General features: G+C 43.9%; 1 protein-coding gene across 1 annotated transcript in view; it reads left to right on the top strand.

Moving 5' to 3' along the window:
* Positions 1-22,200, top strand: part of PHLPP1 (PH domain and leucine rich repeat protein phosphatase 1) — a 206,022-nt gene extending 183,822 nt beyond the window's left edge. Inside the window, exons 13-17 of the mRNA XM_040632453.1 lie at positions 5,600-5,730; positions 9,883-9,987; positions 16,781-16,975; positions 19,061-19,289; positions 20,136-22,200. Of these exons, the coding sequence (XP_040488387.1) occupies positions 5,600-5,730; positions 9,883-9,987; positions 16,781-16,975; positions 19,061-19,289; positions 20,136-21,272 (1,797 nt within the window). The 3' untranslated portion in view covers positions 21,273-22,200. The remainder of the gene's footprint in view (positions 1-5,599; positions 5,731-9,882; positions 9,988-16,780; positions 16,976-19,060; positions 19,290-20,135) is intronic.
* The last annotated feature ends 531 nt before the right edge of the window (positions 22,201-22,731 follow it).

Raw genomic sequence — 22,731 nt, 5'->3', positions numbered from 1 at the left:
GGAAAGTGCTTATTCATAGCTTTGTTACCAAAGCTTCAAAGCCAATTATTACTTAAAAGGGTAAACAAGTTCCCCTACTAAAATGCATGTGCTCAAATATATTTTTTTAACTTGAAAAATTAAACCATTATTCATGTACCCTTAAAACAGAAACTATATGCACCTTCTAATCTTGGATAAAATTTAGGTCTGGCCTTTTCTCATTTTGGTACATTCAGTGAGATCTGCTCATCCTCAGGCATCAATTTCTATACTTGGGCAAGAAGGTCATATAAGTTATTAGTAGGAAAACGTATATTTTCAGAATTTTCCGATGAGCCCAAGTGGACCCAAAGTCAGAGTACTTTTGTTCCTTAGTTTTATTGTCTTCTCCTATGGTTAGCACTTTCAAACGAACCTCTCCTACTTCTAGTCCTGTATTCCTGGAGCAAGTTCTATTCTGGTTCTAAGACAGACAGGTTTCCCTCTGGATATAGATCAACTCTTGATGAGCTAGAGAAGAAGACATGATCTCAGAGTCACCATTTGAGCCAGACTTGGCTTGGCTGGTCCTGAGCTGAAGTCCACATTTCAGTAATGAATCCAAATAGCAAAAGTGACCATGAATATGGTGCTCAGTTTCCCGAGATCTTAGTTGAGTAACTTCCGATTAGTGACTTATTCTAACCTTTTTTGAAGTGCCGTTTAAGTAGATAAACGTGTGACACATATGGTGAATGAAATTTGTAGTTTAAACACCATATCAGCAACTTCTTTTTTAAATTTAACATGTTCCTGTGGCATCTTGATTTTAATTACTGGATGAACAGTATCTTTTAAAATGTTTGAAATCTTCAGAAGATTATACTCTGCAGTAATGCACTATTGCATAGCGAGCGAGATAAGGTGAGTGAACTCATCTCTAGGATCTGTGTTATTTTCATTGGGCAATGAAGTATGAAGTATTTTTAATATGCCACACTGTTGAGAACAATGGTTACAGAGGTTGACTATCCCTTGGAATCAAACTCTGTTTGCTGTTGTTTCTAAGGTGAAATGAGGGAGAGAGAGAACCAGCTTGGTGATAAAGACACAAAGAACATGGGGAAACGGCTGGGTCAGAACAAATGAAAGAAAAGGGATTCTTTGGAAAGCAGGGTAATGCAAATGAAGACAGATCAGCGACGAGTTAGGTGTTAGCCGGGTAGGTAGCTGACCTCATAGACTTAAAAGGTTATCGAGGCATTTATACTGCATGTCTGAAAACCAGAAACCAGGAGCAGTCGTCGTTATGGTCCTGGAATCTGGGTCAGTCATAGTTATTTAGGAGATTTCCTAACATTACCTTTAACTTTGATTCCTCGCAAAAATCCCATCCTGGAAATCCCTCTCGGAGGTCTCAGTGACGACCCCTTTGCTGTCGCAACCATGCACACTTGCACGTGTTGTTGATTGGGAGCTGGCAGTAGTACTGTTTACTTCCCCGCTCTGGCCTGGGAGTTCCCCAGGGTGGGGCCTGTGGTGCCATCTCTGTAGGTCCCTGACGTCTGGCTTATTGTCTGCCACTTCGTAGGTGCTCAATCAGTGTTTCTTTGGATGACTGCTTGCGTTTATTTGCTTCTTAATGAATTCATAATGACAATTAGTGAACCTGTTCAGAGAAAAATCACAAATTTTGTAATAGAGAAGGAGGCTTTATGCAAGATTAAAGGTCTTTTTTTGCAACTCCCTGATGAAAGGTGGGGCAGTTTAATCAATGTACGTGTCTGAATAATTACAGGAATAATTACATCAGCAGCTTTCACCCTGGGAGGGCAAGGGAGTGCAAAGGTGATTGGGAGCCCCCCTTTTGCACCTGTCAGAGCTGTCGGGCAGCATGGCTGAGGTGGCGGGCGAGCTGTGCTCTGAAGAATGAAGCAGGCGGTTGCAGAGTCACTCAGAGCTAGGAGATGAAGTTGCTGTTTGAGGACAGCACAGGCGGTTACCGAGCAGATAATATAACACACACCACTGTGAAAATTGATGTGCCTGGGGCACCTGGGGGGCTCAGTCAGTTGAGTGTCCAACTCTTGGTTTCAGCTCAGGTCATGATCTCAGGGTCGTGGGATTGAGCCCCAAGTCGGGCTTCCTGCTCAGCGCAGAGTCTGCTTGAGATTTTCTCTCTCTCCCTCTTCCTCTGCCCCTCCCATTTGTGTGCTCTCTCTCTCTCTCTCTCTCAAATACATAAATCTTTTTTAAAAATGGTTATGCCTATGTCTTTAGTAATGTTTTGTAAGGAAAACATTATAACAAAGACATTGGAGCTCTGGTGATAATTATACTTAAATGATAAATTAGATCAATTCTCTTTAAAATGCACTGATTATTTCCCTCTGCTCTTAGCTAAACGTATTAGCAGTAATTTTCCTCTAAATCATGAGTTCCTCCAACTATGAGTTATCTCACTTTTTCCGAGGATTGAATAATTCTGTTTTGAGTATTCTTACCGGAATTTTGTATTATAGCCAAGTAATTTTTGTAAGCTATGGCCTAGAATAGGCCTGAGAGAGGGAAAGGTAACTTTCTGTTAGTCATGTGGTAGACAGATTTAACATTCTATTTAACAATGTATTTTCAAGAAAGTTCTGGCGCATTAGTAGAGAAACATACATTAAATAATGTTGTCTATGCAAGTACTGTGTTTTTCTCTAGTCTCACCCCTCAATTTACTGTTTTCCCAGTAATACCCATTACACTCAGTCAGCCAACAAGTGTTTGTTGAAAACTGTTAAAGGAATAGGAAATAGTACTTGTAAATAGAGCGCTATTTATGTGAATGCCAGCAGGTCATCGCCAGGTACCAGCATCCCGTAATCTTGATGAGCAAACCTCCTTCAACATGCAGAACTATTTGCCACTAAAGAAAGTGTTGCATTGGGGCGTGACTTACAGACCGAATTTAATCTAAGCACGTGTATCTCAGTTCCCATCCTAGCTGACTGAATTACTGGAGGAGCTTCTCAGAAGAGTCGTTCATGTATTCGTTCAACAAACAATTATCTACCCATTCCCAGTTAGCCGCTTATTGGCTCTCATTTGAAGGAAAGCATTCGTTGGGCATCTGCTCTTGTGCTGCACGGCACTCGGGACGCGGGACTAGAAGCCGCAGTGCCTGTTCCCCAGGACCACAGTCTGATGGAAGGAATAAATAAGCAAGCGGTGTCGATTGAAACAGGGGCCCTGGTGGAACTGGCACTGAGTTAACACAAGAATAAGGCAGATTTTACCAGGTGAAGAGGCAAGGAAAGCTCGAAGAGTCCCAGTCACACAGAGTCGTATGTGCACAGGCACAAGTGAGAACATGACACATGCGGGAACTGGAATTAACTTTGACACAGCTGAATATAGAGTGCGAGGAAGCAGGTGGTGAAAGGTGCAGATGAAGGGCCTTATTTGACATGCTGAGGAGTCTGGTGGCAGATTGGAAGGCAGTAGGGAGCAACTGAAAGACAAGCCGGAGTGTGATCAGATGGGGTAAAGCACATCAGAGTCACCCTGACAGCGCCGCGGGGCGTGGGTCAGAGGGAAGCGAGACTAGAGCAAAGTCAGGATGCGGAGAGCTGATGCCATCGGACAGGATGCAGGAGCTGGCCGCGGGAAATTAAGGGGCGGGGGGTGCAGGGGTCCCGGGGGTCGTGATGAGGATGAGCACCACCTCTAAGAGGATTATTTATAAAGATACCGCCAGCATTGTCTTCATAAATAAATACCCTCCCGAACTCATTTTATAATTTCCTAATTTAAACAATGAGCAGTTACAACTGCAGAACTGTGAAAGCTTAAATCATTAGGTAACATTAGAAAATGTGGCTTGTCGATTTCATAAAATTCAGTTCTGAAAGGTCTAGAGTCTTTCCCTGTAGTGCATGCTCTGACCTGCATTCATTTCTGTCAATCACTCGCTCTAAGTGGCGCGCATCAGCCAGCCCTTAAGCTTGGGTCTCATCACGACTCAGCACACCGCGCCGGTACCATGTGCTTCTCGTGCTGATGTACATCCTGACGCAGCAGCCAGTCGTGAATAAGTATTGTCAGGTTTTCATTGATGTCCAGTTGACTGTTGATGCAATCATTATTCATAAGTGGAAAACAGAACAAAAAGAAGGGGACAGTTTCCCTATTAATGTTTAGGTTAAGTGAATTTATGTACTTAGAGTATTAAGGTTCTCAAAGGTGATGGGAGTGCAGATAGGGAATAAGTGAAATGTGATGAAATTGTGCCTACGTTTACGTTTTATAAAAGGCTGGGTTTATATTAATAAGGCTGTAAGAATACAGAATATAGAATATTCACTGGTTGTGTTAGGGTGCTACGTTTAAGGCAAGTTTTCTAAACTTTTCCGCTGGTCCAACTTTTTGTAATGTGGTTATAATGCTCTCAAAATAAGTAATTATGTAAAATTGCAGTATAATTTTATATCATTGCTTCTGTTTGGCAGTAAGGGTATAAAACAATTTGTGTGGAAACATTGCATTTGAAGTCAGTTGAGAATATATTTCTCCAAAAATGCAGGTTTTCATCTTATTCAGTCTGTGTCCCTCCCCAATCCATAATAGACTTAAGAATTTTTCCAAATAAAAATGATTTCGTCTACTTTTAAGATTCTGAAACTCTTGGATACAATTTGTCTTTCAAACCATCTTAAGATCTTTAATGGGCTCTCGAGGCATTTTCTTAAACTGTAATAAGGTGCCACCCCAAGCCAGATAGTCGAATGCTTCCTACCCATTCTGCCGAATTGTGGGTTACATATTCTTTTCTCCAGAAAAATTGCCAGTTACTCTTGTTGTCTCCTGTACATGGTGAGCTGCCTTCTACCCTGGCGCCCTGCTCCCATCACATAAATGCAGCACCTCATTTTAGGGCTTACCTCATTTAAGCCTTACATAGATTTTGTGAGAAAGGAGGTATTATTCCCATTCACAGATACATAATTTTTGTTCTAATCAATATGCGGGCCCTTTTTGTGCTTGTGTTCCCAACGAGATTAGACAGGAGCTGTTGGAGAGTCCAGGTAGGGGATGGCTGGAGGGCAGGATCCGTATTTGATCCGTGCCTTTTTCCCTTGCCTATAGTCAGCATGCCTACCAGCTAGTCTTTCACCAATTTCTTATTTAGCTTCTTTTGAATTATCTTCTCATTCTGGGTGTTTCCCTGCCTTTCCTCATTTTGCAAGCTTTTTGGTTTAAGAAAACCCTTCACCGTTCCATTTTGATGTTATAACTGTAACCCTTATGGCCATAACAGGTGCAGAGATTTTGTGAGCAATAAGAAAAACTATGCTTAGGATTTTCAGTTAATGCTTATTTTTTTAATGTAGAGATAAGCTTTTAAAAGGATAAAGATGGGGAGAATAAAGAACACAACTTTTCTGCGTTAGTCAAAGACAGTAAACATTTTAACTGCATTTAGCAAAGTCTGTTTTAAATGTTTATAGGAGGGTAGCAGACCACCTTATTTTTCTGCATTTGGACATCCTCGTGCAGTGAATGGTCAGATTCTCAGGCAGCGGGTCGGAGCCCAGAACCACCTCATCCGCCTCCCCAGGCCCTCACTTCCTGTTTCCCCTCCTTCCTTCAGTGCGTGGACCTGAGCTGTAATGAGCTAAGCGAAGTCACTTTACCAGAAAACCTGCCTCCAAAGCTACAAGAACTAGATCTGACTGGAAACCCCCGACTCACCCTCGATCACAAAAGCTTGGAACTGCTGAAGTAAGTACCTTGTGACGCAAGGCCGCCCCATCCATGTTCACTGACAATGGGATTTATAACTTAGCGAAAACATTGAGCAGAATAGGAAGGACCCATTGACTTATTAGCTGTATCTACACACATTTGAGGTGATTTGTGAATCTGTAGTTCACCAAGGAGTGCCAAAAAACACTTTCAAATAGTCGGATACTCAAGTGTCCTGTCAGAAAGTTTTTGAGGAAGTATCCACATAAAAAGAGAATAAGAATAATGAATACAAAGAGGGAAAGGGGATAGAAAGACACGGGAGAGCAATGACCAGCCAAGCCATAAACTTACATCTCAGTTACTGATAACATGGTGTGACACTTAATGCAAACGTTATAAAAGGGTTTTGATAAGAGATGCGTCATGTGGGGAAAATGCACAATGTGGAACTAAAATCCAGATGATTTAAACAAAAGTGGGAGGGTGGGGTAGTTAGACCCTGCTAAGTTATCTTCTCGTTTGGGGAAAGAATTCTTTGATACGGTCTCATTCTTGTTGTCGATAGAGAATTACAGCTTCACTGTGTAAAACATTAAAGGAAATTTCATTAGAAAAGAGGTCTTTAGAAATTTCTCATCACAGAACTCTACATGTCAAGAGAATTGAATTATGCTTCACAATTGAATATTATGTAGCCATTAAAAACAATGATGTAGAGTTCCATTACTAACTCTAAAGATCTCTATATATGATGTTAAATGAGAAGACTGTTTACAAAGAAATTTGTATGGTATGTTCCTACTTTTTTGCAAAATTAATATGTGTGCATTGGGTGTGTGTGTGCTCGTGTACACCTGGAAAATGCCTACAAGGATACGAAACAAAATGTTACAGTAGTGTTATTCTCTGGAGAATAAGATTATGGGTGGTCATTACCTTCTTTAAACTTTTCTGAATTCTCAGTATTTTTTGCGCAGCCGGTCTTGAGTAAGTCTTGAACGTTGACACGCAGTAGTCATTATGCCATTTATGTGTAAACCCTGGTACACTGTCCACTGCTGAAAGTCATGTTCCATTATCTTAGAAAAAAACTGAAAAGGAGTAGAATTTTAAAAGACGAGTAACATCAATGGTCTATTAATATTATCCTAAGCTTTTAGTGCAAGCCAGAATTTGAACATCACTCAAGGTGATTCCTGGATTGAATTGGCCTAATTAGTGCCTGTTGGTTTTAGGTAGTTAATTGATTTCAATATATGATTGAAGAATACTGCTTAAGTAGAGTGTTGTAGGAAAGCCACAGGGGACCTAGGCACTCCCCACCGTTTGTCGGTATGGGGAGCCTTGGCCCAAACCCCTGAGTCTGCAGAGAGCTTAGTTTTTCCATCTATATGATGAGGACGGTGGCCTACGTACTTGGCTAAGGGACTTCTCACTACTGAGAGTACGTGGATTATCAATATTTATTTCATCTTTATACAGGTAACTTTTGAGTATTTTTACAAATAGATGAAATTTTGTGTTAAAAATATATCAAAATCAGTTAATAAATGGAGATATGCTGTTTGGAGAAAAAATTTGAATTTGTATTACACCCCAAAATAAATTCCAGCTAAATTAAAGAGTTAACTCTATAAAATGAAATAATTTCTAAAAGTAAAAAGAAATCATATGAACATATGACTTTTTAGGCCAAAAAAGGTGGGAGGGGGTGGGAGGTGGGGATCACAAGAGGAGTAATCAATATATATAGATTGGTTTTGATATTTGTTATAACTATTTAAAAATATGTTTTATACAGAAAAGTTTGCTTCTGGAAAGATATTTCAATCAAGAGTAAATCTAAAAGGCAAATGACAAACTAAGAAGAAACACTGGCAAAAAAAAAGAAAAAGAAAAGCATTAATGTTCTTGATAGAAAATGTTCTTATGAGAAAAGTACTCAAACAGCAAACGAGCAAAGAACATTAAAATTTCACAAAGAAGTCCCGAGAGGTACATGACAACATGATGTCCAACCTCAGTATATCAAGGAAATATTAAACATTTAACATTTCCCTCCCTCAAATTGGTGCTCCTGGACTACTGTAAATTGACATAACTTCTTAAAAGCTATTGACTCTGTGTATCAAGCTTTTAAAAATATTCACATACTTAGACCAAGGTTTTCTATTTGTTTCTATTATTTATAAAAAATAATCAGAAATGTGATTTTAGGCACAGAGATAGTCCTCAAGATATGTCTGATTATCTTTAGGATGAACATAAAGTGACATGGGGAAATGTTCATGATGTAATTAGAAAAAAGATGCAAAACCACATATTTAGAATTACCCTACTATTACACCTGTGTAAGAAAAGTCTATTTGTTGAAGTCTGCGGGGAAGGTGTTACTGCACTGGCCTGAGCTGCTACAAAGAAACACGTGTGTTCTCAGATTTTGAGAAGGTAACAATGAAATCGTAACACTTTTATGTAACATGTTGCCTTCTGTTTAGCTGCCAGAAGGCTAGGCTTCCTAATAAGGTGGGAGAGCTTCCGTATCTAACGCATTTCTTGTGCTTCTAGAGGCTTGGCCTGTTTTTTCCGCATGGGCGGCAGTGAGTGCATATGGTGGCTCTTCTGTGTGACTGAGCTCCAGCTCCTGTGCTCTCCCAGACTCGTTTCAAGATGTACAAGAGTCAACATGCAGGTCATCTCGGACGGCTGCTCAGCCACACTGGCTCAGCTAGGCAGAGAGGGCAAAACCCCCACTTCATCAGAAGGGATTGGGGGGTAGTTTAAGGATTGTTTTTCTTTAATTTCAGGCTAGGAAATGGAATTATTTCTTTGAAGGTTCTGTGTTCTCTACAAAGTGTAAATGTCTTTAGAAATGAGCTCTCCGTTTTTCTCTGGAATTCAGAAAGATAGTGAAGATGTCTTGAGAACCTTAGGTAGGCCTTAAGAAACGCATCTCATTTGCTTACCATCGCGCATGGATGAAATTTGGTGCCGGGTCATACGAATAGCTGGTAACGCCAAACTATCTTTTTAAATGCCCTTCTTTTATTGTTAGGATTGAAAAGAGGATAAATAGCTCTCCTGTAAAATAAGGTATTAGTTTTATTTCAGGATTTTCTGTTGGCACTTTTTCAGTTTAAAGGGAAGAGTGAATGTTTGCTGGTATTTCTTCCATGAAATATTTTTAAATGTCAACAAAATTGCAACCAGCTATTTCTAGAATCAAAGTGAATACAATTAGATATTGATTTACTTCTTAGAGTTGAAGGGTATTCAGTGTTTGTTGTATTTGGAGTTAAATTCTTCGGGTCATGACAAAAGTGTTTGTGTTAAGAGATTATATATAAGCTTTTCCTCTTGTTTAAGTAATAGAGGGGAAAAACTAGTGGCAATTTGTAAGTAGGCTTTATTTCACCATGTGATAGCCAGCCTTTTAAAAAAACTGTTTCACATCTGTAGGACTTCCTGTTTGGGGGCACTGAATACTTTCTAGTAGGGTGATTTTTAATAAACCCCATTCGAGAGTTTACACTTTTAGCATTTGTCTTGGGTCCTGTTGGACCAATTACAGCATGTGACAGCGAGGTGAGATGACTTGTGTCCCAGTTTAAATTCACATAGTTAATGTGTGATTTGTTGAAATACCTGTTATTTCATAATTTTATGATATTAGTATTAGCGCGAATGGCTGCAAGTGAGCAAAGAATTGGAAGCTTCAGGGATGGTAAGTCCTCAATGTTTGTGAAATATTGGAAGGGGTGATATGGACAGAAGTTGGATTTCAGGATGAACGTTGCAGAATTCTCTCACATCATTCAAATACAATATTGTGGTTTAGGTTTCGTACTTTTCAAATCTGGGTGTTCACGCTGTAAGAATACACCCAACATAATGTTTTCTCTTACCAAGGTTGAGGGCGGTCCTTTTCATTCCCAGGAGACAGCAGCATCGAAGTGCAATGTGTCAAGTTCTCAACCACCCTAGGATGCTGATAAAAACTAATTTTCATGCCCCTTTGTTTTCACTTTGTTGAGTACCTAGTTCCTGCTGATAATATTTTAGACACATTAAACACAAATGGTAAGTACAGAGTGCTTAGCAGGGGGTTTTCGTTTGTCAAATAAAGGTAACATTTCACACGTATTTGACTTTAATGATTCCTGCCCCTTCCTTTTATCTTGTTAGTAATATTCGCTGTTTCAAGATTGATCAACCTTCAGCAGGCGATGCGTCCGGGGCCCCAGCCGTATGGAGCCATGGCTACACCGAAGCCTCAGGGGTGAAAAACAAGTAGGTGAACCTTTGGAGAGAAATGCCTCCAGCCCGCCTCCCTCCTTTAGTGGGGAAGATACGCCGTGGTAGCACACGCTTTCCTCGTGTCACATTGATCTGAGCAGGATTCCCCAACGTGAGGCCACCTCATGCCTTACGTTTGAGCAGTAAGCTAAGCCCTGCCTGGCATCACATACTCTTCTCTTTGTGAGGGTGTTGCTAGGAGACGCTGTAACTGACACATTCGGTCTATGTGAGACTCCAGTGTTTGGAGAAGGCCTAAGTATTGAAATGCATCCCTGCCCTTTGGAAAAGTCTATCTTTGTCTGAAGCCCGTTTACTAAGCAAAACAGGGACAGTATTAAAGGAGAAGTAGCCTTGATTGTCCATATTCAATCACTTCGTTATTGATTAGTTAGTGGTTCTATGGAGCTGTTTCTTACAATCTAAATTAGCTTGGCAGGGGGCGCCTGGGTGGTTTAGTCAGTTAAGCGGCCAGCTCTTGATTTCATCTCAGGGCATGATCTCAGAGTCCTGGGATTGAGACCCACGTGGGACTCTGCGCTCAGTGGGGAGTCTGCTTAGGGATTCTTCTCCCTCTGCACACACACCCCCACCGTGCACACGCTCTAAAATGAATAAATCTTTTAAAAACGGTAATTCCTAGGCAGGAGTTTCATGTTCATTCCCTGTGATGTCAGCTGCTCATCTTGCCACCAGAACTTGTCCATCTCAATTTCAATTTCTTTTTCTTGTCTTATCAAGAAATCAAATATTGATTTTCCTGAGATTGTAATCAAGCTCTTCAGGCTTGCTTTTTATGAAGAGGTGCTATAATTAATACCAGAAAATACCAGAAGAGGAAAGCCTCCTATAAATTAGTCATAATTAGCTAAGGTATCACAACATGAAATATTGAGAATAGGGAAAAAACAAAGAGTGGAAGACGATTCAGTAATACCTAACATTGCACCCTGGGTACACATTAGAATCAGGCGAGGAACTTAGATCTTCAACCTACATCCAGCATTTCAGAATGTTTTCAAGTCTCGCCCAGGTGATTTTAATGTGCCTCCAGGAATGGGAACCACGGACTAGCTAAATAGTTTTCATGAAAAATAAAAAGCGGAATTGTGGGTGCCATGGGGCCTTTTTTTTTTTTTTCTTTGAGCAGAAATCAGAAACACGGGAAGTTCGGGATCTGACACAGTGATCCTTCTTCCCCTAAGGGTGTGACTTGGTGTTGTGCTGTCGTCTAGGGAAGAGGCAGCGCCCCTGTGAGCGCCTCTGCACCTTGGCCCGGTCAAGGCACAGTAACCAGTTGTGCACTGGCTCGGGGTGTTGTTGCGTTAGCTCTGTGTGCTTTGCCTTGTGTTAGCATTGTCTTTTGGGGAGAAATTAGTACATTCTTTGGAGTACTCAGAGTTCCTTTCTGGAGATCTTTTAAAAAGACCTAGCTCTTGCTTATAACCACCAGTATGTGAAACTGCTTTCTAATTCCAGAACACTGATGTGAAACCCAAGATTGGTTTTTAAACATCTCTGGATATTGAAGATATATTATCTACTCCTACATATTAATGAAACAAGGGACCAATTAGACCTGTTTTTTTCTGCATAATTCCCCCTTCCACCATTATTTTTTTTCTGAGCTGGAGTGTGCGAGAGAGCCGGGTGGGCAGAGGGGCAGGAGAGAGAGAATCTTAAGCAGGCGCCACACCCAGCCCCGAGGTGGCTAGATCATGACCTGAGCTGAAATCGAGTCAAATGCTTAACGGACTTGAGCCACCCACATGCCCCTACTTTAAAAAAAAAAAAAATTATATTGAAGTATAACATAGATACAGAAAAGCACATAAGCGTACAACTCTATGAATGGTCCTAAAGCGAACACATCTGCAAAACACCATCTAGATTCAAAAATAGAATGTTACTGGCATCTCAGAAGTCCATGTTACCTTGGTCCTCACTTAATATCCCTTTGCTTTTTTACCCCTTGGTTTTGCCAGAAGTCTCTCAAGTGTTTTTTGGTTTGGTTTGGTTTTTTTTTTTGAATTGTAGATAAAGTGGTCATGCCAACAAGGAGCTTGAGGCTTGCCATGCTCCCAGATGTCTGTTCTCTTCTCTCCCTCCCCAAGAGTTGCAGTGTTGCCTTCCTAGCAGATCATTTCAGATCCTTTGGGGAAACCCAAGCAGGGAGCTGCAACTGGATAATTTAGATTCTTTCTCAGCCTAAAAAACAGGAAGCTTTAGTAGAAAAGAATCAGTACTGTTCTTTTTAAAGATTTTTTTATGCATACCCTTATTCTGACTAGCAAGGGGAGCTCACAGAAGGAAGACAGAATTAGGATTATTAAATTTTACTTTGCTACAAATAGGCATGTGACTTAGGAGGACTTATTTTTCTTAATAAACGGAGGCAAGAATTTCAGAGTACTGAGTATTGAGGTAAGAGCCAGCCTGCCTGGCTTTGAATCTGAGCTTCCTACTTACTTGCTCTGTCACCTTGGGCAGTTACTCGACCTCTTTGGCTAAATTTCCTCACCTGTAAAATGGCACTAAAACTAGTACCTGTCCTCATAGGGTTGTTGCAAAGATCCCGAGTCACACACATGCGAAGTACTTAGAACAACACGGGCTATACAGTAAATGCTATGTAAGTGTGAGCTATTGTTAGGGATAATGGTTATTACTATTATTTATCCCCTAACTCCCTGAGAGCTCAGATGATTTTGTCAGGTTTGTATCTCAGTCTAGCCATGACATACATCAGGTGTTTCATTGTTTTTATTAATATATACAGAATAAGAAGTTATTTATAGTCAATAAAATTCACCTTTTTGGGAGTACAGCCCTGCAAGTTTTGATGGAAGAATGTGACTGTGAAGCTACCACCACAGTCGAGTCCTAGAGTGGTTCATTCCTTCACTCCCTGGAATTCTCCCGCGCCCCCATGTGGTCAGTTCTGCTGACCCCAGCCCTTGGCAACTCTTGACCTGTTTTTGTTGCCTTGGTTTCGCCTTTTCTAGAATGTCATATAGATGGAATTATATAGAAGACAGCTGCCTCAGTCTGCCCTGTTTCGCTTAGCATAATGCATTGTAAATTCATCTGTGATGTCACGTTAGTTCCTTTTTATTGCTGTTATTCCATTGCATGAATATATTATCATTTATCCACTCACCGTTTGAAGTCTATTTAGAGTGTCTGAAGTTTTTAGCAAATACAAATATGAATGCTATAAAGAGTCATGTACAGGTTTTTGTGTGAACATGTGTTTTCTCTTGGGTAAATACCTAGGAGTAGGATTAAATATTTAGTTACATAAGACTGCCAAATTCCTTTCCAGTTTTGCATTCCTAGCCATGATGTGTGAGAATTCAAGTTGCACGTCCTTACCAGTGCTTCCTGTTGTAAGGTGTAAGGTGGTGGTGGCAGTTTTGGCCATTCTAATAGTGATCGCTCATTGTGGTGAATTTTGCTTTTCATGATGCTAATGATCATCTTTCCATGCATTTATTATCCATCCATATATCTTTGGTGAGAATATATTCTTTCACATTAAATATGATTACTGAAGGTATTTTGTAGACACCCTTTATCAAGTTAAGAAAATTCCCTTCTAACCATAGTTTGCTCGGAGTTTTTGTCATAGGCTTTTTCTGCATTCAGTTGAGATGACCATATGTTTTCTTCCTTAGTCTGTTGATACATGGTAAATTACATTGATTTTTGAATGTTTTGCATCAGCTTTGCATGCCCAGGATAAATTCTACTTGGTCATGATGTATTATTTTCATATGCTGCTGGATTCAATTTGCTGGTAATTTGTTGCTCATGTCTACATTCATGATGTATATTAGCCTGTAGTTTTCTTGTGATGTCTTTGGCTTTGGTATCAGGGTAATGCTGGCCTCATTGTTGAGGAGTGTTTCCTCTTCTCTAGTTTCCTCGAAAAGTTTGTACAGAATTGATATTTCTTCCTTAAAAGTTTGATAGAATTTACCAATAAAAGCCATGTGGGCCTGGAATTTTCTTTGGTTTCTAACTACACATTCTGTTTCTTTGCTATGGGATTATCTCTTCTAGACTAATTTAGGTCTTTTAAGGAATCTATCCCTTTCATCTGGTTTTCAAGTTTGACAAACTTGTTCATAATATTATCCTTTTAAATCTGTAGGATCTGTTGTAATGGCTCTCTTGCTCTCTTTCCTGATATTGGTAATTTGTCTTTTTATACTGATTGGTTTGGTTTGATGTTTATTAATTTTATGGATATTCTGAAAGAACCAGCTTTTGGTCTTGTTGATTTTTCTCTATTATATTTCTGTATTATATTTCTGTTTTCTAGTTCATTAACTTCTGCTTATTTTTATTTTCTTTCTGCTTGCTTTCATTTATTTGCTGTTTTCTAGTTTCTTAAGTGGAAGTTTAGGTCATTGATTCGAGCTTAGAACATTAATATTCTAATATAAGCATTTAGAGCTCTAGATTTCCTTCTACACAATTTCTCCAATATGATTGGAGAATGTACTTTGAATCCTTTAAATTTATTGAGACTTTTTGTGGCCTAAAATATGGTCTGAGTAAATATTCTCTGCATTTGGAAAAAATGAGTATTCTTGTTGGGGTAGGGTGTCAATTAGATCAGGTTGGTTGATGATGTTGAAGTCTTGAATATCTATCTACTTGTTCTGTCAGTGGCTGAGAGACTGTAATTATGGGTTTCTTTCTCCTATCTGTTTTGCTTCATGTATTTCAAAGTTGTCTTAAGTGCATAAACATTTAAAATGTTGTAGCTTTGTGATGAACTGATCCTTTTCATTATGAATGACTGTAATAGTCTTTGTTCTGTAATATACTTTGATCTTAATGTATCTTCTCCAGTTTTCTTTTGATTAGTGGTAGCATAGTATATCTTTTATCTTTTTACTCTTAATCTTTTTATATATAAAGTAGATTTATTATAGGCAGCATATAGTTAGATCTTGGTTTTGTTTTGTTTTTTAGTCCAGTCTGACTTTGTCTTCTGGGGCAATATTTAGACCACTTGTGTATTTAATGAAATTGAATGGTTAGGTTTAAATATGCCAACTGTTTTCTGTTTGTCTCATCTGTTCTTTATTCCATCTCTTCATTCTTTTGGATTTATGATTCCATTTTATCTCCTTTATTCATTCTTATTATAATCTTTAATTACAGTTTACCTTCAAATAACAGGTTAATCCATCACTTCACATATAAGAACCTTACAATGTGTATTTCCATTTCCCCTCTCCTGGTCTTTGTGCTATTGTCATGTTTTATTTATGTTATAAACCCCAAAATACATGGTTATAATTTTTACTTTAGTTTTTTTCTCAATGTCAATGCCATTGACATTTGGAGGCAGGTGATATCGTTGGGCAGGGGGGCGGTATTGTGCTGTATATCGCTGGGCAGGGGGGAGGTACTGCCCTGTGCACTGTAGGGTGTTTGGCAGCATACCTGGCCTCTACCCCCTACATGTCAATAGCACCATCCCTCGCAACTGTGACAATCAAAAATGTGTCCTGGGGGTAAAATTGTCCCCATTGAGAACCACTGTTTGAAAATGATTTTTCAAATAAGAGTTCTATATTTACTCATCTATTTGTCATTTCTTGTACACTTCATTCTTTTATGTAGACTCAGATTTCCATCTGGTATTTTCTTTTGCTTCATATATTCCTTTTATATTTCTTATACTGCCAGTCTTTTGGTAGTAAGTTATTTGTGCATCTGAAAATGTCTATTGTACCTTAACTTTTGAAAGCAATTTTCACTGATTTAGAAATCCAGTTTTTTACTAAAGATGTTGCTCTGCTGTCTCTGCATTGTTTCATGTCATTCGTGTCTCTGTTCCTCCGTGGGTTATGTTTGTTCCTCTGCCCTACTCCCCCGCCATTATTCCTGATTTTCAGCAATTGTTACTTTTTCTTTTGCTTACTATTTGTTGAGCTTCTTGAATCTGTAGGTTTATAATTTTCATCAGATTTGATCTCTTTTCAGCCATTAAATTCTTCAAAGGTTTTCCCTGTCTCTCTTCTCTTTTGAAGACTCCAGTTCCCTGTGTCTTGGGCTGCTTGAGGTGGCCCCGGGGCTCACTAATGCTCGGGCCTCTTGTTTTTCTGCCAGTCTTTTTTTTTTTCTTTTCCTCTGTGTTTCACTTTGGAGAGTCTGTGGCCCCCAGTTAAGTTACTTGGAAACTACATGGTTCTATAGAGGCTTGCCCCGTGCTCTCTGCCGGCCTCCAGCGCACACTGCCGCCTCCCCCCCTCAGCTCCTTCCCGGACTGCAGCCCAGAAGCTTCCGACAGGCAGTAAGCTGGGCAGGCTTCATGCTTGCTCTCTGACCTGCACTTCTTACCAGCCAGTGTCTGAATACTATTGTTCCATAGGTTTGGGTTTTTTCCCCCTGCCTTTTTAAGCTGTTTGGAAAAAAATAAATGTCCCAGTGTTTTAGTAGTTACTCCGTTTTTACCCGATGTGGAAGTTCTCCTTAATGTTTTATGAATGAATATAGACCTATGGATTCAGAATCTTGTATTATTCCCCATACCTCCTATTCCATTTCTTTCTCTGCCATTAAAAAATAAAATCAGAAGATGGGGGGGGCATTAATCATTCTTCTCTGCTTTACAGAAATCGGTTGGTATAAATTAGCGGGGGTTGGTTTACCTTAGTTATTCTTCACCCGTCTGAGGTCATGAAGGAAGAGACGAGACTGGTAACAGTGTAGGGTCGGCCAAGTAAGATGAACAGACTTCGCACATGTCACTCTTGCTTCGCAGGTTGTGTGTTGCGGCCCTGTCAGTGAACAACTTCTGTGACAACCGGGAGGCCCTGTACGGGGTATTTGACGGAGACCGTAACGTGGAGGTGCCCTACCTTCTCCAGTGCACTATGAGTGACATTTTGGCTGAAGAGTTGCAGAAAACAAAAAATGAGGAAGAATACATGGTTAATACGTTCATTGTTATGCAAAGGTAAAACTGAGTCCCTGCCGTGTTTTCTTGCCCTTCTTTGAGTGTTTGCCCAGGAGTCTCAAAGCACTGTTGTTGCATGTGGGTATCAAGGTGCACTCAGGCGATCTGGTTTTGCCTAAGTATCAGGGATGGACCATGTCCCCTTGAGACATACTGAGGTTGAGACAAGTTTGTAGGCAGCCGAGTCATTGACAAAAATTTAGCATAGAGCCTTTGGTCACTGTAGAGACTGTGGAATTGTGTTTGTAACTCAAGGTTGAATGTTACAAGCGTTCTCTCCTTCAAAGAATTGCTCCTTCTTCTGTCACTTTAATGGCTTTGTAGGGTGTAAAGGAATTGTCTGTTCATACTATACTGCAAACACTCCCTTGGGCCCAGGAAACCGGGAGTGTGCAAAAGGTCGTGAGAACAATGATGAGCTCTCCTGCGGCGATAATCTGCCAGAGGAAGTAGCTTTGTGACAGGGGTCGAGAAAGTATCTGCGAAGGAGTGCTGGTTTGGAGCAGCCTAAGTCATAAATAGCTGAACAGTGGGTTCTTTGCTTCTAGACTCACCTCTGTCTGACTCTAGTGGGTACATACCATTAGCAATTAAATACTGATAATATAATATTTAGTGACCCCTTAATATGTTCCAGCCATTGCTCTAAATACCCCACATGCCATACAGTAACGTTAACTATCTCACTGGGGAAAATGTACTTACTTTACCGATGAGAAACAGGTACAGAGAAGTACAACAAATTTCTCATAAGAGCCAGTAGATGACGCAGCCAGAATTTGACCTGGAGCAGGCAGTAAGACTCCAGAGAACGTTCCAACCACCAGCCACATCTGTCTGCTTTTCTGTTTTATCACCATCGTGTCCTAGGGAAAAAAGCAAACACAGACCATCAGTACGCACAAACGTGCCCACACCCCCTTCCACCCTCCCCCCAAAGAGGTCTACCTTTTATAGACATGGGAGCGCTGAATAAGAATTAAGAACCTCAAACTGATTCCCAGCTGTGCCAGTCCCCAAGGACCACCCAGTTGCTGGCTTTGCTCAGAGGAATCCTTGTGTCTTGAAAGGGAGCAGGCAGTGCTGTCCTGGTCGGGCCTCCAGCCCCGTCTGGTCAGGGATCAGATGATGGCCACAGGTCCGAGCTTAGAGACCCACATTGTCGATCCATCTCCAGCGCCATCTGTAGGTCCCCTTATTTTCCCTGTTAAGGGGACATGGGCTACAGAGTGATCTTTTCAGCCCTTGGAGGAACTGTGTGTCTTCTTGCGCCTGACATCTTAACTTACTCGAGTAGGCAGCCCTGGTTTCCATTGCTGGTACTGCTGCTCACCTCACCTAGACCGTTGATAGGAGCTGACAGGACCTGCGGGTCTGCCCCGGACAGAGGAGTCCGTCTTAGCCTTCTTGCTGCCGCACCACTCAGGGTCAGCAGGGCCCTGGGAGGCTTGTGATAGGTGTTCCGGGCTCCTTTTGTCAGAACTTGTAGGTGCTTGGTGTGCTCCGTCTGTAGAGTAGGGGTCACAAATAAAAGGGGTATATCACCAGTACTTTGGAGCTTGATTACTAGAATGTACTAGAATGTGAATATGCTAGAATAGGTAATACTGGTATAGAAAGTCTTCCCCACATAAGGCAAGAAGGTGAATGGTCCAGAAACTAAAGGCTCATTCATACCAGCAAACATCCTTATAAAGGAGAAGAGGGTGGGGCGGCCAGGTCATCTTGAAGTGCATATGTCTATGGAATACAGCTAGCCCTGTTGAAGGGCTCCCTTCAGTTCCCAGGCTGGGGGCGGGGGGATATGAAGAGGTGTACAGGGAGAGAAGTAGGCATTTCCCTGAGGTCCTTGGGGTGTCATGATGAGGGAGAAAGGCTCCTTTGGTGGGAAAGTGACATTCCCCCAGTTGTGAGCAGACACCTCCCCACACGGGCCCTTTTCCTTGGAGAAGTCGAGCAGCGCTTGCTTTGGTGAAAGAGGCCGAGTGGAACCCCACACTATTTCCCCTGGCTCTCCTGTTGAGTCAGCAAAACTGACGTGTGACACGTTGTGTCCGGGTGTTACCCCCGCTCTTTGGATTCCAGGAAACTTGGAACTGCTGGGCAGAAACTTGGAGGTGCTGCTGTCCTCTGTCATATCAAGCATGACCCCATGGACCCAGGGGGATCCTTCACCTTGACCTCTGCTAATGTAGGCAAGTGCCAGACGGTTCTCTGTCGGAACGGGAAGCCGTTGCCTCTGTCCAGGTCATACGTCATGAGCTGTGAAGAAGAACGGAAGAGAATTAAACAGCACAAGGCCATTATCACGGAGGTGAGGAGAGCACAGTTTTCCTCGGGGTGGCGCGGAGAACGGGGCCAGGGTCACAGCGGAAACCCGCAACATTCCCAGTCTGCAGTGTCACAAAGCAAGTCCTCTGTAGGAGAGGTCTGGAGGCACCCATGTAGGATAACACAAGATTTCTCGATGGCCTCCCTGCCCAGCGCTTCATGCCCTTAGCTTAGCTGATGCTCGCGAGCCCCTCTGTGAAGGCGCGGGTTCGGGGCTTGAGGGGACCGCCCGGAGGTCACAGTGCTGGTGCCCAAGTCGCAGCCGCTAAGCCTCTGAGGCTCGGTTTCTCCTCAGTTTCGCATCCGTCCTGTCTTCCGAGGTAGACGTAGCCGGTTGTGACCCCTGGTTCTCGCTCCTGTTCCCCCTGCGTAAGGCACGGAGTGGTACTTTGGCGGGTTCTTTGGCACCCGGCTCCGCAGGGACACGGGGTTTTCACGGGGGGGCCGCTCGCATCTCCGGGGCGCAGGGCGGCTCCCACAGCACACGGCTGTTTGGCCCCAGACGGTCTCAGTGCCGCTGCCGAGAAACCCGGCGTGAGGCTCCGTGCCAGGCTGCTGACGGCGCCCCTCCAACCTGCGCCCGGGGTGATGCCCGGGCCCGACTCCCCACAAGAGGCCAAGCACGCGCGGTGCGCGGGCAGTGGTGCGGGGCTGCAGGAGCGTCCCTGCGGCCACACGCCGGCCCCCGGCTCCCAGTGCTCCCCCCGCGCCGCCGTGTAGACCGCGGTGGGAGCTCGCGGTACCGGGGAGACACGCGGAGGCCGGGCCGGCGGAGACCGTGGGCTCGTGCACGTGCCTGAGCGTCGATGTGCCCCCCCCCCCCTTCCAGGACGGCAAGGTGAACGGCGTGACGGAGTCCACGCGCATCCTGGGCTACACCTTCCTCCACCCCAGCGTGGTGCCGCGCCCCCACGTGCAGTCCGTGCCCCTGACGCCCCAGGACGAGTTCTTCATCCTGGGCAGCAAGGGCCTGTGGGACAGCCTGTCCGGCGAGGAGGCGGTGGCCGCCGTGCGCCCGGTGCCCGACGCCCTGGCCGCCGCCAAGAAGCTGTGCACGCTGGCGCAGAGCTACGGCTGCCGCGACAGCCTGAGCGCCGTGGTGGTGCAGCTCAGCGTCACGGAGGACAGCTTCTGCTGCTGCGAGCTGGGCGCGGGGGGCGCCGGGCCGCCGCCCAGCCCGGGCATCTTCCCGCCGTCGGTCAGCATGGTGATCAAGGAGCGGCCGGCCGACGCGCTGGGCGTGCCGTCCTCCAGCAGCGGCCTGGCGTCCGAGATGAGCAGCGAGCTGTCCACGTCCGAGATGAGCAGCGAGGTGGGCTCCACCGCCTCGGACGAGCCGCCGCCGGGCGCGCTGGCGGAGAGCAGCCCCGCGTACGCCAGCGAGCCGCGCTGCATGCTGCACCCCGCGGGCCTGGCCAGCTCATTCCAGCGCCAGCTGTCCAGCGCCACCTTCTCCAGCGCCTTCTCCGACAACGGCCTGGACAGCGACGACGAGGAGCCCATCGAGGGCGTCTTCAGCAACGGCAGCCGCGTGGAGGTGGAGGTGGACATCCACTGCAGCCGGGCCAAGGAGAAGGAGCAGCAGCGCCTGCCGCACGCGCCGGCCGAGGCCAGCGACGAGGGCATAGTCATCAGCGCCAACGAGGACGAGCCGGGGCTGCCCCGGCGGGCGGACGCGGCGGCCGCGGGGACCATCGGGCGGCGCAGGGCCAACGGCTCCGTGGCGCCCCAGGAAAGGAGCCACAACGTGATCGAGGTGGCCGCGGACGCGCCTCTCCGAAAGCCCGGGGGCTACTTCGCGGCGCCGGCCCAGCCGGACCCCGAGGATCAGTTCATCATCCCGCCGGAGCTGGAGGAGGAGGTCAAGGAAATGATGAAGCAGCAGCAGCCGCCGCCGCCCCTGCAGCCGCCGGCGCGGCCGTGCCCGGGGGACCCACTGCCGGACTACTGTGACACGCCACTATGACCCTCCTGAGCGCGAGTTCACAAATAAACTACCCGAGAAAGACTGAGTTGCAAGAGTCTCCCAGGCTCACGTTAAACCAGGGGTTCACTCCACGCCCTCTCCCGCTTTCCCAGCCCGTCCTCGCCAGTTCTCCTTCTGTTGGTCATTTTTTAATAATTACCACTCTTCTAGTAATGCTCTACCGATAGGATTTAAATCTGTTAACCTCTTCCCCTAACATATCAGATATGTAAAGACAAAGAACAAAACGTTTAATATATTACAAAGAAACGGTTAATGATAATGTAATATTTTTTAAAATGGCTTTTTGTCGTTTTCTTGGGAAGGCAGGGCAGGTCGCCAGTGCTGAATGATTTTAATAATATTGTAATTCTATATTTCTTTGGGGGGAAAAGGGTTTTTTTTTTTTGTCTTGAAAATGATAGACATTTGTAGAATATGGAGACTAACTCCTAGGAGTTGCTTTACTCTGTCAGGTGACTTAAGTCACTGGGATTCACTAATTTTCTCTGAGAGAACAGTTGATTGAGAAATTTCTATTGTAAATAGCTCAGTGTTGTATAGTGACGCTTCAGGTGTTTTGTAGTTTGGGCATAAGGACACAGCCTAAACAACTGACCTCCCCCCCCCCAGTTGGTTCAGTGGGGACGCTGAGCAGGGAAAAAGCACTTCTGCTCCAGTAAGGTGGGTCTTAGGGGGCTAGAAAGGAACCTGCCCCCAGGGGGCCTCGGACCCTTTTTTCTTCCTCTCCCGTCCCCACCCAGCCTCCCGACTTTGCAGACACTTGTTGTGTCCTTACTGCTGCCACAATCAGCATGACTGTATAGCGTTCAATTAGATCCTTTACATACCAAGAGTTCTATTAAAGCAGAATGCACAAATGAACCTGTCATAATTTTTGTTATAATAAATACAAAATTTACAAGTATTGGACCCATCTGCTTTTGTCCCAGGAGCCAGGTGTGTCTACACGATCACACCCAGTTTGGGTTTGGAATGAATGTGTGGAACTTTGGGGCTACCAGATATTTCTGCCTGATTTTTTTTTTTTTAGAAGGGAAAACACCCAACAGGTTAACCGGCATTGAAAGAGAGAGATGTTGACATCGACCCTGTGGTTAACAGTACGCAGAGTAGGGATAGATAGAGGAGATCCCTGGGAAACTCCTCCCACAAAGTCGAGTTCTTTCCAGTTCTCTCAGGGCCCCTCAATCCACGTGAACAGGTTGCTAGAGCTTTCTGTGAACAGTGAGTCAGGAGCTGGCTGCACCGCTCTCCACCACTAGCAGACGTAACATCGGCACAGGGGGTCCGCCAGGAAATCCACTATTGCCCGCTGACTTACTAGCCCCATTTGCGGACTCCAGCCCTCCCTTCACCCTGACGCTGCATCTCATGAGCCATGCTGAAGATGCTGTTAGGCAGCTCTGCCTCACACGGACCGGCTTCCCGGCAGACC

Source organism: Ursus maritimus, unplaced genomic scaffold (genome assembly GCF_017311325.1).
Source record: "Ursus maritimus isolate PB19 unplaced genomic scaffold, ASM1731132v1 scaffold_18, whole genome shotgun sequence".
NCBI lineage: Eukaryota > Metazoa > Chordata > Mammalia > Carnivora > Ursidae > Ursus > Ursus maritimus.
Note: the sequence above shows the minus strand (reverse complement) of the source record. Positions and strands in the feature narration are given on the sequence as shown.